This window comes from Betta splendens, chromosome 17 (assembly GCF_900634795.4).
Source record: "Betta splendens chromosome 17, fBetSpl5.4, whole genome shotgun sequence".
NCBI lineage: Eukaryota > Metazoa > Chordata > Actinopteri > Anabantiformes > Osphronemidae > Betta > Betta splendens.
In genome coordinates, this window is record NC_040897.2 from 15025255 (window position 1) to 15040859 (window position 15605).

Below are 15605 nucleotides of genomic sequence, written 5' to 3' on the forward strand. Positions count from 1 at the left end.
CCTGTCTGTGATCTGAACTGCTTTATTATTAGGTTGTGCAGTTTACAAGCGGTCAGAATTATTTCATAAATACAGTTTCCCCAAAATGTAGCAACGTAAAAGATCAAAACTCCACAGAATCTTCGTTTTGAAGTCAACTGTCGCAGTAACCGATGGAGCAAACGCCTCATATTGACGCTAGATGGTGAAAGGATCGATCAAACCTGTGCGGCACAAGCTGTGGAGCGCTGCCCCCTGCTGGACGACAGGGAGAACGACAAGCAGCCGGAGCCCCGGCGGCGACAGACAAACAAGACGCTTGGTTTAGAGGAGAATATTTATTTCACTGTCGAACCGAGAACAAGGTAAACGTCAACTTAGTGATTTTGAATGGCGTGCAGCTTAAGATGCAGTTTCAAGATGCTCAGGTGATCAAAGACCTTGTCGCAGATGTCACAGGTGAGCAACGTCTCTGTGGCAGTTTGACACTGGTGCATCTCAAAGAAACTGAAGGAGTCAAAGCTTTGCCTACAATGTGAGCATATGAAGCGCTTCAGCTCTCTGCCGTCCTGTCCATTACCTGACGCCGTCGCATCGAACCCGGACACGAGCTCCTCCCGAGTCCAGTCCCGCTCTGGGATCTGCTGATCCGTCAGCTGAGGAGCAGGCGTCACAGCCGCCTCCACCTTCACCGTCTCAGCCGCCCCGCTGAACAACGAGCCCGGCCGCTGGAGCCCGGACGGCGCCGGCGCCGGAGCCGCACACGGGTTCTGCGGCGCCGGATGATCCGTCAGCATCATGGGACGTGCGGTCAGGACGTCTGTGGCGTCACCTGCTGAGGAAACAAAGGAGCAAAGCAAAGCCGACACTTGTTATTGGTTTCATTTGAATAATAGTGGGCCGTCAGGGACGACGCCCGGACTCGGAACCAGAGGAGAGTGAGGAAGCTTGGACTGCGGTGGAGAAGCGGTTTGCGCTTACGTTTCTGGTGCGTCCTCATGTGGCCCTTGAGGCTGCTGTTCTGATTGAAGCACCTCCCGCAGATGTAGCAGCCGTACGGTTTCTCGCCCGTGTGGATCCGCAGGTGTCTCTCCAGGTGGCCGGAGCGCTGGAACCGCTTGCCGCAGTACAGGCACGCCGAGCTCTTCTTGGGTTTGAGGTCGGCCCGCGACCCGGAGTCACGACGGGTCCGAGACGAGTCTGAGGAGCCACGGGAGCTTTGGGAGGCGGCGCTGCAGGAGGCCTCTGCTGGTACCGGGGGGCGCGGAGCGGGCCCGGTCCGACCCGGGCCTCCGGGATCCGGCCACTCAGACGACCCACACGTCACAGTGAGCGCGTCCGCTTCCTGCTTCGTGAGTCTGTGTGTTATTGCCTCCTCGACGGGCTCGGCCTTGACCTGCACACACGCCTCGGCGCCGTCCGAGACCGGGTCCAAGCCCAGATTCTGCTTCTCCTCCTTCACTGGGATCTCAACTGGTCTGCGCTCGATGCCTGGTGAAGCAAAAGGAGGGTTTGATTTCATTTCCTGCTCCTGAACCACGGGTTCAGAGACCTCCAGGTGCTGCACGTGGAGACGATGCAGAGACAAATATATAATAATAGACTTTATCAGCTATAAAATATAGTGTTTAGACAAAATGTAAAGTCTAAAGACATTAAAGGGACCTGTGGAGAAATCCAAGCTGGATTCCAGTCACCCTGATGAATCCTGCTCTGCTGGAGCTGCTGGAGGTCCTGACCCGTGTCAGCAAAGACAACGGGAGGAATTCATTCACACCAGAACGGCTGAACCTGTGCACTTACACCTGCTGTGGGTCTTCGCGTGCTCCTTCAGGCTGCTCTTCTGGTTGAAGCGTCTCCCACACGTCTCGCAGCGATGCGGTTTCTCGCCCGTGTGGATGCGTTTGTGCCTCTCCAGGTGGCCGGCGCGCTCGAAGCACTTGCCGCAGTGCGGACACACGCGGTCCTTCTGCAGCCTCTTCCCCGTGCTGTCCCTCGCCGCGCCGCAAAGGCCACGGAGCGGACCGGAACCGAGCGGCCCGGCGCCGAACGGGCCCGGCCCAACGCGCCTGGTGGCGTCCAGGGAGTGGGACTCAGTCTGGCCGGTGCCGCCTTCACGCAGAACCGGCTCTCCTCGCCCTCCGGACCCTTCACTCATCTCATCCTCACGTTTGGGCTGAACCCGGAACTCAGGTCCCGACAGGTTGTTGTGCTCTGACTCGACGAGGAGACGCCGGACATCACTACCTGCAGACGGACAAAGGGAAATCTGTGTCAAGACTTGTACTGTTTGCATCACTCATGCAGTGGTCAAACCAGGCACAGGAAACAAGAACCATGAATGCAACACTTTGAACGCTCAGTGGGGAAGGTTGGGTCCAGCTGAGCTCACGGAACCGGCCTGTGTGAAGGTCACAGGTTTGTGACTCTGACCGTGAGGAGCACAGGGCTGGACGGTACCGGGTTCAACCCGCGGCAGAACCGTCTCACCGTCCGCGCTCAGCTTCACCGTCCGCTGCGCGGCGCTCAGCTCCGCGTGGAGGAGCTCGACGTCGCTCCTCAGCCTGTTGATCTCGCTCTGCTGCTCGCACATCTCCAGCCGCAGCGCCACCATTCCGTCCTCCACAACTTTGGCGATCTCTGCCACGGCCGTTCTGCACAGGGCATCGATTATGGAGGCGACCCGGGCCCGCAGCGCGGCGCTGCTCAGCATGGTTCCGACTCAAACCCAGTGACGGGAGCCTGAGGCGAACGCACGAACCGGTCCCGGCGTCGGACGCGCGCCTCGGTGACGCAACAGTTGATTGCGCACAAACCGCAGCTGTTTGCGTGGCCTGGCTTTAATGCGCCGCCTGCAGCTAGCGGCCGCTAATAAGTACAAAGCGTAAACGGTTTCCCGTTTAACGGAAGTGAGGACACAAATAGCGAAAATACGGGAGGTTCGGCGCAGGAGCGAGTCCTCGCTTCTGGAAAACAGTTACTTCCAGAGGTGCTGAACGCGTCTGTTGAGTTTTAGCTTCACCAGTTCGACTCCTAAGTCCGCAAATATCTGTGTGAACGGTTTGATGAACAAATGTCTTCCATGGGAAGTCAACTCATGAGTCAGTTAGTAGAAAGTAATTGAAAAAATTATTTAAAAAAATAAATAATAAATTTTTAAAAATTACCCAATAATTGTGGTGTGGAATACGATAAGAATCTGCAAAGTTTTGGGTTTTATTTATTTTTATTATTGGACCGTTAATCAAATAATTATTGTAGCTTTTCTGTACTAAGCCAACTTAAGTTCATAAAGCAAATTCCAACTTTGCGGTATTTTTTAGTTTGTTGTGAGACTTTCATCCACTGCAGCTTTAGCTGGAACATCCACGATGGCTGCCACGTGCGAACCAAACGAGGAGGGAAGAGGCGTCATTAAAATAAGAACATAAATGGAGCATAATATAGAACGCGAGTCGAAGCTTTATGGCAAGTGTTTTATTTTGGTTCCGGGTCAACAAGACAGCGGATGTGACGTAACAGGTAAAACCGTAAGTCTTCTAATAAATGTAAAAACAAGTTAAAATATAAAATACAAATAATTGTAAAATACATTTTAAACTTTATGTGTACTTATATTATTAGCATTATATATACTTTTTGTACTAGAACAATACTAATAACAAAGGAAGAAAAGATTTTAAAACCACAAATTTAGTTAGAAATTAAAATTTAAACATAAATGTTTGTCCTAAAAGGAGTATGAGAAATGAAAATATATCTTATACATATTGTCAACTTAACCAAATGTTTAGTATTATTTATATTTGCGTGTTACCAGTCTTAGTTTTATACTATTCCTTGCAAGTTCAAATGAATTGACGCCAATAAAATAAGTTGAGTTTAAAGTAAAATGAATCATAAAAAGCCAGACATCATCATGAAAACGTCATTTTATTCTGATAATCCAAAAATAAATCCTTCATCCTGTGGATGAGATGAGTGACATTTGCAGACATTTAAATTATGCAGTATGTATACATACACTTTATAAATTCTAAATATGGTATAATTGTAATCCTTCCACAATGACCACGCACTGCTATTGCAACACTCCTCACATCGAGTTAGTGAACAAGCAATAAGGACCCTCAGTAAACACTAAAACAGGTAACCCTGTTGTGAGCTGTTTGAAAACGATTCCCTGATCAGTAGATGGCACAGCTTTTTGTACAACGTGTAGAAAAAGAGTTTGTAGAGGAAGCTCCTCACGGCGCTTCGCTTCCCCAATCCCTCTGCCTCTCCTTCTCGCAGACCTTCTCCTTCCCGCGCCTCATGGTTGCTATGGCAACGGCCTCGTCGAAGCACATGCTGAGGGGGCTGTTCCTGTTGGCGTCGTCGCCGTCCCTCCTCCTGTCCCGCTCTTTGTCCCCTGCTTTGTCCTGCTCTGCCGGGACCCTCAGCTGCTGCTGCTGCTGCCGGAGGCTCAGGGCGGTGATTTTGCAGTGCTGAGGCTTCGGGGGCACGACCGGCACCGCTTTGACCAGACAGACCTTTGGGCTCTTGGAGACGACCAGCTTCCTGCCCACTCCTCCGGGGGCGATGTCCTCCGCACACTTCCTGTCCTCCTGTGGGTCCGACCCGCTGGCTGCTGGTACCGGCTGCTCCTCAGACTTCTCTCCATCATTGCTCTCCTTCTCTGGCTCCTCTGAAGCCGCTTCTTCCTCAAGCTGTACTTCGTCACTGAAGTCCAGGCTCCCTTGAGTTGCATCTTCCACTTCACCTGTCTCCGATGAATGAGTCTCATTTTCCAGGAACTCTGGGTTTGACAGCTTTTCATCAGCCTCCGCCCCCCGTTCTGTCTCTGTCTCGTTTGCCTGCTCTTTCTCCTCCTCTTTCTCCTCTGAAGCCTCCTCTCCAGCGCCGTCCTGCCCAGACACACCCTTCCTCTTCGCCTGCTCACTCTCCTCATCCTCTATCACTTCACAGATCACATCCTCCAGCTCGTCCCAGATTTCACCGCTGCTCCCACAAGTTGCACCTTCAAGCTGTTTGTCGCCTTCCAGCTTCTCTTCTTCGTGGTTTCTGTCAGTCATTACGTCGTTGTCTTCCTCTGAAGGTTCTTCACAAATGTTCTGATGATTTTCATTTATTTCCAGAACTTGACTTACTGCGTCTGCCTCTCTGTTGTCCTTCCTGTCTTCATCATCACTGTTTGTCTCTTGAACGTCTCTGGGCTCTAATGAACCTCCGTCCTCTTCATAGAAATGTGCACTGCAGTCGCTGTGAGGATCCTCCGCTGCTGAGACCTTGTCATCTGGTGGTGGTGGGAACTCAAGGGCTGCTGACGCATCAGGAGCAGGAGAATCTTCCACGACGCTCAGGAATTCCTCCGCTGTTCTGCTGCAAACAGACACGTAGAAAGCGTTCAGACAGAAAAACAAGATTCTGCTCATGAGATGGGATTTACTTCATTCAGCAGGTGGGAAATGACCTTTAGAGTTCTATTCAGTCCAGCTGCATTTATTGATAAAAGCAGACCATGTTTAAAGAAATCAAGGCCTGGAATATCTTAAATATGCTGTTTAACAGGTTAAAGAAGCTTCAGGATCGGAAGTACTTTAATCCTCACATTAAACTAATGATTAATTATGTTTTCAACACAACAAGCTGTAAACACAAGCACAGGAAGCCTGTTAAACTTGTGGCAGATGTGGAATCGCTGTCACCTCTGCTCCAGCTGCTCTGGTGGATCTCCTCCTTCATCAGGCGCGTCCTCCTCCTCCTTCTTCTTCTCCTCCTCCTCCTCCTCCTTCTTCTTCTCCTCCTTCTTCTTCTCCTCCTCCTCCTGCTCCTCCTTCTTCTTCTCCTCCTCCTCCTGCTCCTCCTCCTCCTTCTTCGTCTTCTCCTTCTCCTCCTCCTCCTCCTTCTTCTTCTCCTCTTTCCCCTCCTCCTCCTCCTCCTTCTTCTTCTCCTCCTCCCCCTCCTCCTCCCCCTGCTCCTCCTCCTCCTCCTTCGTTATGTGCTCGTCTTCCAGTCCGTCCTCACCTCCCGCTTCCTCCACCCGCTGCTGTGTAGCGGCTGCTTCCTCCACCTGCAGCGTCTCAGCCTCTGTGTCCTCCGAGCTCCCGGCAGCTCTGTCTGTCCTGCAGCTCTCTTGTGTCTGAACGCCTAGTTTGAAGTTAGCATCGTTTAAGAAGAGATCAGCGGGGAGGCTTTTATAAAACATGCTCTCGTCTTCCTCGCTACTGTAGTCCTCCTCCTCCTCATCACTGTTGTCCCCTAGATCCTCGTCCTCAGAGCAGAGCCCCCCCTCCGGACCCTGGACGGGTGACGTCATATGAGGCAGGCTGAGGGACTTAGTGTATCGGTTCTGCAGGTCCAGGCTGAGCGGTCTGTGTGGGTTCAGCTCGTTGGGGCTGTGGGCGAGAGCTTCAGGGCCTGAATGCTCGGCCAGCTGCTGACTCATGAGTTCATACTCCTCATCTGAGTGACACGGAGGCTCCACAGAGAACTCGATCGTCTAGGAGGCGAAGCGAGACAGGAAGTGAGGGGAGAAGAAGAAGAAGACAGGGCCGACGGGAGCGTCTGACGCACCTGATAGGAGGCGCTGCTGTCCATGTGGTCCAGCGCGCTGCAGTCCATCTGGTCCAGGAACTCGAAGTTGTCCTGGACGTAGCCGGACAGCTCGTGGTCGTCGCCTGCAGCTTCGGTGGCGTTGAGCGCGTCGGAGGCGTCGGACGCGCGGTCGTCGGCGGGCGGAGCCTCAGCTTCCGCTCCCTTCATCACTGAGAACGACACACAGGCACCAATAACATCAGGCATAACACAGTTAGCGGTTGTTAGCTCAGCTGCGCGATCAGAACCTGGACCTGATGCTTTACCCATGTACTCGTCGTTGTCCTCGGGGTCGTTCGTGCTGGATTCGGGGCTTTGGGCTTCGCGCTGGCTGGACGTGCTCCTCACCACCAGCTCCGGCTTCTGGCTACAAGCTTCTGTCACCTCCTGTTCCTCCCTCGGCTCCTCCTTGTCCTCCCCACCTCCTCCTTCTCCTGCCAGCGTGCTCCCGTCCACCGCCACCACTCCCCCCCTGTCCTTCCTCCGGGGAGGTTTCCTCCTCTCCTCCGCCTTCCTCTCTGTCCTCCCGCCCTCGCTTGCATCTCCTCCCTCTTTATCTCTGCCGCGGTGGATGACTCTGTCGCCGCCTCCGCCTTGCAGCACTCCTAGCGCCAGGTTCGAGGTGATGTGTAGTGGCACGGTGACCATGGTGGGGCCTGTGATGTGCATGGCCGCTCTCCGTCCTGCTTTGTTGGAGAGTCCCGGGGACCTGGTTTGGACGGACTCACTGCCGGCGACTCCTAAACCTTCGGGGTCGAGAGCCGTGTAGGTGCCTTGGGTCCCGGCCCCCCCGCTGACCAGTCCGGTTCCCCTGCGGTACGTCACGGCGTACTCGCTGACGCCGATGCCCCCCACGGAGCCGGCAGCCTCCGAGCCGGACTTGGGGGAGCTGGTGACGAGGGGCGACGTGCTGGTGGAGGGAGGGCGCTGAGCAGGATGCCGGGAACCTGGCAGACGAAACACAGGGATGAAAGCTGGTGAGCTGCTAGGCTAAGCTGGGCTGGTCCCAGATCAGTTAGCAGGGTTCAGGCGGCACCTTCTTTGGGGTACAACGGGGAGCTGAGCGAGTCCATGCTTCTCGCTGGTCTCAGAGGAGGCCGCTCTTTCTCTGAAACACAAAAAACGTATATAAACATTTTATATTGAATTTACTGACACACTTTAAACTCAATTTTGACTGTGTCATAAAAATCAACCAGCTTTGCTTTTTTTCAGACCTTTTGCTGAGTGTTTGTGTTTCTTCCGAGGGTCGGGGAATCGTCCTCCGATGTTGAAGATGGACATCCACTTCTTGCCCTTCAGAGATCCTTTCCTCCTGAAAGCAGACGCGATGAGGTTAGATGAGCTTAAACCTGCAGGGAGCAGCTCAGGAACACACTCACTTGTCTGTGCCTTCGATGATGGCGTGGTAGGGTCTTATGGCCAAAGGACCGTCTCCTGGACTGATGTTCCCAAAGTTGGAAGGAGATGGAACAAACTTGAAAACCGGCTCCCCAGAGCTGGACAGAGCTGACGGAGACGGGAGAGAGTTCCTCCGCTCAGCGGACGCCCCTGAAGGTGGAGAAGATGGAGGTCAGTGTGTGTGTGTGTGTGTGTGTGTGTGTGTATGTGTGTGTGTGTGTGTGTGTGTGTGTGTGTGTGTGTGTGTGTTTGTGTGTGTGTGTGTGTGTGTGTGTGTGTGTGTAGCTGCTGTTTCTCACCTTGTTCAGGAAACAGCTGAGGGACGTGTGTGAGGATGAACTCCACCACGATGGACTGAACCCTGACCTCCATGAACGCTGCTGTGCCGTTGAACCCAGACGCCTCGATGTCCTTTGACCTGGTGCAGTGGATGGAAACAGAGGGTAAACGGTGGCTACAGGACAACATCCAGGACCCCACACCCCCTGAATCTACAGCCAACCTGAGCAGATTGGGAGCCCAGACGATGGCCAGGTTCCTGGCGTGCATGTTGGTCTCCGAGGAATGCGAGGCCATTCTGACGAGATGACGCATCAGGAACTCCAGAGTCCTGATGGGAAGAAGGGGACGGGCAGCGTTTAAAGGCAGACAGGCAGACAGACAGGCAGACAGACAGACAGACAGACAGACAGACAGACAGACAGACAGACAGACAGACAGACAGACAGACAGACAGACAGACAGGCACGCACACACGCACGCACGCACGCACACACACACACACACACACACACACACACACACACACACACACACACACACAGTGTGTCTGGAGCAGAAGTGATGCGGCTTAAATGAGTTTCACCTTTACCAGCAGCCATCACAGCCTCAAAGTGAAGTCAGTACTTCTCTACTTCAGCTCCAACCAGAAGTTCAGTGTTTAAATCTGTGTATGTGTCTTATTCTCTGACTTTACTGTTAAAACTGTATGTTTGTGGTCCAAGCTGCTCGTTCATGTCATGTCCTGATGCTGGTGATGCTTCCCATCAGCCCAGGGTGCAGCTCGCTTCTCTACCTGTAATGTGGTCGGGGTAATTCCTTCAGCACATCCCGGATCTTCACCAGCCTCTCCTCCTCCAGCTGGATGGACACGGCCTCCTGCAACACAACGAGCAGCGTGTGTGAATGAGCGTCTGACTCTGACTCTGACTCTGGCTCTGACTCTGACTCTGGCTCTGGCTCTGACTCTGACTCTGGCTCTGGCTCTGACTCTGACTCTGGCTCTGGCTCTGGCTCTGGCTCTGACTCTGACTCTGACTCTGACTCTGACTCTGGCTCTGGCTCCGGCTCCGACTCCGACTCCGACTCCGACTCCGACTCCGACTCCGGCTCCGGCTCCGTCTCCGACTCTGACTCTGACTCCGACTCTGGCTCTGTGTCCGATGCGGCCACGAGTCAGAGCTACTCACAGCGAACTTGTCATAGAGCTGGTAGGTGAGCAGCGGGTTGGGCAGCTCCCTGAAGTAGGCTTTGCACAGAGAGCTGACGCAGTGGATGTCCTGCAGGTACAAGTCCTTGTTCAGCTCCGGAGCCCCATCGCTCTCGAACTCCCCCCTGAAAGGACACATCCACGTTAGAGCCTGTTAACAGGTACGCATGCACACACACACACACGGCCTTTCTGTGCTATAAAAGTGGGGCCCCACCATTGACATTATGCCTTCCCTAGCCCTCTACCTTAACCATCACAAATAAAGGCAGGCGTCCAACCATTGCTCTAATCTGAACCAAACCTCAATTCTAACCCGAAATCGCATCTTGACCCTCAAAAAGGCCTTTAAAGTTGTGGGGCACCGCTAAAGGGCCCCACAAGGGACCATAGGGTCCCACTTTGGTAGAAATAAAAGGATTCCCCACTCAGGTGTAACTGCAGACACACACACACACACACACACACACACACACACACACACACACACACACACACACACACACACACACACACACACACACACACACACACACTTGCCTCAGCTTCTGGATGTTGGACGAGACGCCCGACAACCTGTAGATTCCATCAACGACACCGTGCTGCTCAACAAATGAGCTGCAGCTCTGCAAGACCTGAGGGACTGCAGGAAGCAGAGGTGAAGGTGTGAGTGACCCCAAGAGGCCTGAGGTGGAGCTGCTTATGACTGTGAAGGCGTAAAAATGAGTAAAAACCAGGTCAAAGCTGTGAACTGCTTCACGTCTCAGCTGCGTTTCTGAACCCGTGATCCCTGTGTTTGAGTTACTGAGCGCTGCCATGAACCTGCTCCTATGTCAGACATGCTCACAGACGCCTGATCATGACTCCTGTTCACACCCTATGATCTCCTGCTTTGCTGCCGTGGGGTCTTACTCTCGTGGGAGGAGGCGGTCAGGTGCTCGAGCAGGTCGCATCCGAACACCTTCTCCTTGTTCCCTCCTCTTCTCCGGACTCTCCGCATCTCTTCCTGTGTGGCCTCTCTCACAGTCAGACCCGACGGGAGCTGCTCGCTTCGTGGCCCCCACCGGCTCTGACTCTGTGAGGCTGTGACTCCTGGACGTGGGCCCCACTGGGTTGAGGTGGCGCTGGCTCCGTGGAGGCTTTCAGGCTTTCAGCTCTGCATGCTGGTGGGTGCAGCTCGCTTCCTCTGTCTTTCTGGAGTCTTACACTTCGGCTCGTCTCCCGAACCTGCAGAAATCACAACTCTGTCTTTGTGCAAACACCACTTTATAGCAATTTCCTCTCAGAACAGAACACAGAGCGTCTCTGAATCCTCTCTGTGCATTTGTGGCGCTGCACTTCCCCCGTGAACTCAATTTATTTTCGAATGAAAGGCCACACCCTTGACGCTGAACTTCTCCTATTCACTCAATGGAGGCTGCGGGTGTTTCGCTCACACGCTAACGTGTGTCTGGGCCGTGGACCCGTCCAAGCGTGCGATCTCGGCCGTGGGGACGGCGCGGCCCGGTCACCGGGCCGCCCTCATGTCGGAGCCTTCGCGGCCCCTGCTTCAGCGCAGCGGAAGTGGAGCTGTGCTGAGCTACAGACTCATAGAGCGGCTCGAAGACCAAGTCATCAGCTCCCACCTGCCACCGCCTGCGTCGCGCCGCGTCGCCCTGTCGCTGCGCTGCTATAGAGGCTTTAGGTGCAGAAACGTAAAGAAACGAGGCTAAACGGCGAATTCGAGGGTTCCTACCTTCACTCTGCATCGGCTCAGAAGCAGCATAAAGCGATGACGCAAGAAACCACTAAACTTCCCCTGTTAACTTCCTGAGTGTCTCTCCTTCGCTCGTGCTTTCTCTCTGTGCGTGAAGCACGGTTTCGCCGCCTCTGCCGTCAGAGGAGGGAAATCAGACCGCTGTATCTGCGCTGAGCATCTATTTCCCTTTATGTGCTGCCTTTGTGTCAGCCCAGCGTCATGTGTGACAGCGCTGGAAAACAAATACACAACTACGTTCACTGAGGCTGGCTGTGCAGCACACACGGCCGCCAGAACCGGGCTCGGCCCACTGTGCGGTACCGAGCGGCCGCACAGGTCCCGGCAGTGACGTGACCACAACAGAAACTGAAGCAGACACAAAAGTGACCACAGATTAACAAACAGTGTGACTGACAGAAAATGATGAGTTAATGTCAGTACTTTTTGACACAATGATAAGTTGACATGATGATGTCAGCGTCCTGATGAATGACTCTAGAATGCAGAGATTAGGGTTGCATTTAGGTGAACATCCTGTATGTAGACAGACAAGCAGTCAGGCAGACAGGCAGACAGACAGACAGACAGACAGACAGACGGGCAGGCAGGCAGTCAGTCAGTCAGGCAGACGGGCAGGCAGTCAGTCAGTCAGGCAGACGGGCAGGCAGTCAGTCAGACAGACAGGCAGGTAGGCAGTCAGTCAGGTAGACAGGCAGGCAGTCAGTCAGACAGACAGGCAGGCAGTCAGTCAGACAGACAGACAAACAGGAAGTCAGCGGCAGGCAGTTAGTCAGACAGACAGACAGGCAGGCAGACAGACAGGCAGAGCCAACTGACACATCCGTTCAGCACACCTATAATGGATGGAGCCAGCTGCAGCAGGTGAACCTGTCCCACTCCTCCACCATCAGCTCCTTCTCAGCATCAATTATAACCGAATCAGATCTGTCAGCACTAATCACTGACTCCCTAATTGGCTAGAAAGGACCTCAAAGGACATGACATGAATAAGTCATAATATAAATAAAAATATAATAACAAAAGACACACGATGCAGCATTTAATATGTTTTTAATGGACTTTTTTACTTTACTTTACTGACGGATCACAGTGAGCACTTAGTTGCATATTTACGGTAATCAACGACCTCAGTGGAAGTCAGCTTGTCGTTCTCTACAGTAGCTTTGTTTTATTCTACTGTACGTCCGTGCACGCGGACGAGCCGCAGTCGTCACTAAACCGAACAGCAAGTCCCGCGGAGCGCATCTGTCTCTCCGTGCCAGAGCCGCGGCTGTTTGTACGCGTTCACGGGCCCGCGTGTGTGCCTGTGCGTGGACACGTGAGATGGAGAGCGGCGGCTTCCAGAGACAGGTGCTGTCCGTCATGGAGGTGCTGGCGGCGGCGGCGGTGGCGGAGATCAAGCGGCGCGTGGACGACAGCTGCGCGCTGCTGCGGCTGGAGGTGAGCCAGAGCCGGCGCGACATCGCCCTGCTGAAGCGGAAGTGCGAGGCGATGGAGGCTGAGCTGAGGAGGAGCAGGATGCGCGCCAGGCGCAGAGGCGACGACAGGACGGAGCAGCAGCCTCACCCGAGGTCCGCGGACGCGGCCGCGGCGCGCGCTTCTCCTCCAGCCGCGGAGAGTTCGTGTCCGGGGACAGAGTGGAACGGGCCCCAGGTACAAAGGTGCTGGTTCTGATTAGCCAATGAATGCAGGTGAAAGAAGGGACTGTAGCTGCACTAAACTAAAGTAAACTAATTAATTAAATTAATCTAATTAAGATAAATGGACTGTAATATACAGTATACAGAAAAAAACAGGTTGTATTTAGAACTTTGTAATATAGTTCGTTACACATCCCATTTTACTACTGCTTTTGTGCTGAATTGTTGTTGACATGTCAGTGTAAGTTCTTTGACGTGACCTTTGACCTGTGTGTGTTCCTTATGACCAGATGTTGCAGTGCATAGACGCTGACGAAGCTGAACGTGTCAAGGAGGAACGTTCAGAGGACGACGCGTGGAAGAGCAATCTGGAGAACAGTCAGAGTGAGTTCAAATGTGGGCAACACACACACACACACACACACACACACACACACACACACAAACAGCTTACAAGGATGAGGTGAGAACTCTGACCAGCTGGTGTCTGGACAACAACTGTTGTTAGGGGAAATTGTGAATTCCCTTTTTACTTCTTAAATAGAATTTAAAAAAAAATCAGTATAAAAAACAAATCAGTTGAGACCTTCTTCAGGGTTTTACTTGCCAGGACTGAGCCGTTTACAGCAAAGGCAACTTCCTCTCACTGAAGAAAAGAGTACTGCTCGTAATATAGTTGGTTTCCAGTCGGGGAGGTGCAAGAGAGAGTATTTCCTGCACATCAGATAGAGAAGCTGCACACAGGTACTCCCTTTTCCTGCAGAGCAGAAGGGAGGGAACCTCTCTGAGAACACCAAGGTCACAGCTAACGAGGTTACAGCAAATCTGCAAAATGCAGTGTTTTTCCAACAACAACAACTCCCTCAGTGTCGGCAAAACAAAGGAGATGGTGGTGGCCTTCAGGAGACTCAGACTCAGACGTGCCCCCATCCACATCCACCACCCGAGGTAGAGCAGGTCAACAGCTCCAAGTTCCTCTACATCACACAGGACTGGTCCTGGTCATTACATAGTGACACTGTGGTCAGACGCTGTACTTCCTGAGGAGACTGAAGTTCAGCATGAACACCAGCATCCACTGAGAGCCTGCTGGCTGGCTGCATCACGGTGCGTTACAGGAACTGCTCTGGTCAAAGTCACAACAGAGAGTGGTGCGGACACACAGAGCATCATGGGAAGTCACTAACGCCTGCTGTGATCCAGCAGACGTTACAGACTGAACCGCGGTTTCTACACCAGGCTGTCAGCAAAACATCAACTTAACTGTGATCAGTGCAATATGCTCCCCTTGACCTGTATGACCAACATTAACAGGCACATTCACCGCCACACCTGCAGAGACATGCAAAGAAACATGACAGATTATTAGCGACCGTATTTACTGTTTTTATTGGTATTCAGTGCTTTTTTATTGTAAATTATTTTTACGCGTAAGTTGGTTCCTTCTTTGTCTATAAGCATTTTATTGCATTGTTGACTGAGCGTTAAATAAACTGATCTGAATCTGAATCACTGAAGTGTGTGGTTCCCTGTGCTTTTTTTCCAGTTTCTGGACCCGAGGAGCCATGTTATCGAGCCCATCTGCTCATACAGACTGAGAACTTTCTGGACCACTCAGCTGAGAAGCCCAACAACACTGAACCAGCAGCTTCTCCTCCCGGGGGCAATGATACATTCCCTGAGCAGCTGAGCCAAAACCAGGACGAACAAAAAGTTGTTGTCAAGCTGGTGAAAGAGGAGCCCGATGAGAACGCAGCTCCGCTCCACTCGGGCCACAGGTTTATGACACAGGAAGGCGACGGCCAGATGTGGTCCAACAGAGATGGGGGCGAGTCGAACTTCTCGTGCGCCGGGCACGAGTTTGAGCAGGGACCAACTGTGGATTTACAGGGAATGGTGCGGAAATCAATAATGGTGAGTGCAACACGAATGAAAAGACGCAGAAGGTGCAAGAGGCCACAAGCACATGAAGCTTTATCGCAGGTCAACTCAGATCAGAGCCCGATTCCTCAACAGTCACAGGATCAGTACAGAACCTCCGGCCCCCAAGTGAGGGACCCAGACGAGCTTCTGAGGGCGCCAAATCCAGGAGGTTCTGCCTTTCGCGGATGGGGCCTCGCCAGCTCGAGCCTGGCGAGGAGGATGAGGGCGAGGGCGCCCTGGACGTCCGGCATCGGCGAGAAGAGGTTCAACTGCACCTACTGCGACAAGAGCTTCATGAGGTTCAGTCAGCTCAAGGAGCACCAGAGGAGCCACACGGGGGAGAAGCCCTTCAGCTGCCTGCTGTGCGGCCGCAGCTTCACCAAGCAGTGCAACCTGATCCGGCACGCGGTGGTCCACAGCGGGGAGAAACCCTACGGCTGCTCGCTGTGCGGGAAGTGCTTCACGCAGCGCTCCAGCCTCAAGTCCCACCAGAAAACAGCCCACTGAAGCGGATTTAGCTGAATCAGCACCAGAAGCTGCAAGCTTCCGCATTAAACCACAACAATATTATATTTGATATGTGTCAAATGTGTGTGAAGACAGAGGGTAAACTGTGGGAGGTCCCAGCGGAGCCTCTGCCTCTTCACACAGCAGAGATTATGTACAAACTTTCTGTCTGTGAACTGAAGACCAGCTGAGGTCCAGGGCTGATGTGTGTGTCGTACCTGTTCATTAATGGAAAGTCTGAAACTTTCAGCACAATGATTTTGGAAAATAAAGCTGTAAGTAGAGGCTTCACACTTGTTTCAAATTTGCA

At 53.0% G+C, this 15605-nt stretch overlaps 3 protein-coding genes across 6 annotated transcripts; 1 reads left to right on the forward strand and 2 right to left on the reverse strand.

Annotated features, from left to right (window-relative positions):
- Positions 1 to 302: 302 nt before the first annotated feature.
- On the reverse strand, positions 303 to 3080 carry LOC114844184 (replication initiator 1-like). Of its 3 annotated transcripts, none has more exons than XM_029131348.3 (4): positions 2413 to 3080; positions 1783 to 2226; positions 961 to 1470; positions 303 to 811 (listed from the first exon to the last, which is right to left on the reverse strand). In XM_029131348.3, the coding sequence occupies exons 1-4, from the start codon at positions 2690 to 2692 to the stop codon at positions 357 to 359; spliced, it is 1689 nt and encodes a 562-aa protein (XP_028987181.1). In that variant the 5' UTR covers positions 2693 to 3080; the 3' UTR covers positions 303 to 356. The 3 variants fall into 3 exon arrangements, with proteins under 3 accessions (XP_028987181.1, XP_028987180.1, XP_028987182.1); XM_029131347.3 differs by having other exon boundaries at positions 303 to 814; positions 2413 to 3076; XM_029131349.3 differs by having other exon boundaries at positions 303 to 814; positions 2470 to 3068.
- Positions 3081 to 3893: 813 nt separating this feature from the next.
- On the reverse strand, positions 3894 to 11189 carry LOC114844770 (rho GTPase-activating protein 30-like). The gene is given in 14 exon segments (XM_055503735.1): positions 3894 to 4269; positions 4272 to 5361; positions 5688 to 6481; positions 6556 to 6746; positions 6843 to 7523; positions 7613 to 7684; positions 7794 to 7891; positions 7959 to 8127; positions 8277 to 8395; positions 8480 to 8587; positions 9053 to 9135; positions 9447 to 9591; positions 10007 to 10109; positions 10379 to 11189. Coding segments are annotated over 14 exon segments (3891 nt in total). The 5' UTR covers positions 10467 to 11189; the 3' UTR covers positions 3894 to 4119.
- Positions 11190 to 11858: 669 nt separating this feature from the next.
- Positions 11859 to 15586, forward strand: LOC114844192 (zinc finger protein 418-like). 2 transcript variants are annotated; one of them, XM_055503768.1, is made up of 3 exons: positions 11859 to 12878; positions 13156 to 13261; positions 14412 to 15586. In XM_055503768.1, the coding sequence occupies exons 1-3, from the start codon at positions 12549 to 12551 to the stop codon at positions 15293 to 15295; spliced, it is 1320 nt and encodes a 439-aa protein (XP_055359743.1). In that variant the 5' UTR covers positions 11859 to 12548; the 3' UTR covers positions 15296 to 15586. The 2 variants fall into 2 exon arrangements, with proteins under 2 accessions (XP_055359743.1, XP_028987193.1); XM_029131360.3 differs by having other exon boundaries at positions 11868 to 12878; positions 13156 to 13249.
- The last annotated feature ends 19 nt before the right edge of the window (positions 15587 to 15605 follow it).

Excerpts from the sequence above, each read along its gene's own strand:
- LOC114844192 (XM_055503768.1), top strand. The coding sequence starts at position 12,549 with ATGGAGAGCGGCGGCTTCCAGAGACAGGTGCTGTCCGTCATGGAGGTG. Across the intron at positions 12,879-13,155 it reads CAGAGTGGAACGGGCCCCAG|ATGTTGCAGTGCATAGACGC; the intron begins GTACAAAGGTGC and ends CCTTATGACCAG. Across the intron at positions 13,262-14,411 it reads CAGTCAGAGTGAGTTCAAAT|TTTCTGGACCCGAGGAGCCA; the intron begins GTGGGCAACACA and ends CTTTTTTTCCAG.
- LOC114844184 (XM_029131347.3), bottom strand. The coding sequence starts at position 2,692 with ATGCTGAGCAGCGCCGCGCTGCGGGCCCGGGTCGCCTCCATAATCGAT. Across the intron at positions 1,471-1,782 it reads CGCGAAGACCCACAGCAGGT|GCATCGAGCGCAGACCAGTT; the intron begins GTAAGTGCACAG and ends TTGCTTCACCAG. Across the intron at positions 815-960 it reads CATGAGGACGCACCAGAAAC|CAGGTGACGCCACAGACGTC; the intron begins GTAAGCGCAAAC and ends TTGTTTCCTCAG.